This window comes from Brassica oleracea, unplaced genomic scaffold (assembly GCF_000695525.1).
Source record: "Brassica oleracea var. oleracea cultivar TO1000 unplaced genomic scaffold, BOL UnpScaffold06198, whole genome shotgun sequence".
NCBI classification, from domain to species: Eukaryota; Viridiplantae; Streptophyta; class Magnoliopsida; order Brassicales; family Brassicaceae; genus Brassica; species Brassica oleracea.
In genome coordinates this window covers 1-780 of record NW_013622720.1, presented here as the reverse complement: position 1 = coordinate 780, position 780 = coordinate 1, and the positions used below count along the sequence as shown (strand labels likewise).

At 42.1% G+C, this 780-nt stretch overlaps 1 protein-coding gene across 1 annotated transcript; it reads right to left on the bottom strand.

Annotated features, from left to right (window-relative positions):
• Positions 1-94: 94 nt before the first annotated feature.
• LOC106322083 lies at positions 95-715 on the bottom strand (the record flags this gene model as incomplete). The annotated part of the gene is made up of 2 exons (XM_013760258.1): positions 527-715; positions 95-391 (listed from the first exon to the last, which is right to left on the bottom strand). Coding segments are annotated over exons 1-2 (486 nt in total), but the record flags the coding sequence as incomplete, so codon positions are not given.
• Between the last annotated feature and the right edge of the window lie 65 nt (positions 716-780).

The window sequence follows — 780 nt, the reverse complement described above, 5'->3', positions numbered from 1 at the left end:
ATACGGTCTCAACACTGAATGGTTGTTCACGCTCCATCAATTGTTTTGCTAGCATATTCTTCACTTCAAGAGCAGCTGTCCTTTTTTCACATGCCTCCACAGCCACATCTTTCTCCTTACGCCTTCGTTTTGCTCTTGAACCTCCAGAATGAGTCTGAGCTGCTGGTTGAGTTTGGCGAGGAGCTTGGCCCTGGGTTTCTGTCTCTGCTGCTGGCTGAGAATCAGCTTCATCCTCAGCAATATCTCCACCAACTCTCGAATTCAAGCTTGCTTCTCCATGTTGAGCACTCCAACCTTCTGCTCCAGTAACTACTACACCACCAAATTCTGCTTCAAACATATCCATGTTATCAATTTCTTTGCAGAAGGCTTTTCTAATTCCTGGACACTCCTATATAACACAGAAAGAGTAAGTCAGTGATAAAATCAGTGATAGAATCAGTCACAAACTTCTAATAAGCTCAATTATTTCAACACAAGTACATTTTAACAGCTAAGTTCACAAAAGAGAAAATGAGAAACTGACCCTTTCGCGCTCTTTCCACCAATCATCTGACATGTCGATCCTTCCCATGTTATCATACCCAAGTCCTGTCCTGTTCTGAGTCAGCATCCTAATCCTGATGTATTTTTTTCTGCTGCTGTCGTACTTGTTCTTGTAGTCCCTCTTCCAATCGGAAAATCCCTTCTTAAACCTCAGCTCAAACGCATCCATGATGTTCTTTTTTCCTACTTTATTCATTTGCTGACCAACCTTATTTCCTTTTCTTCTCTCTTCCG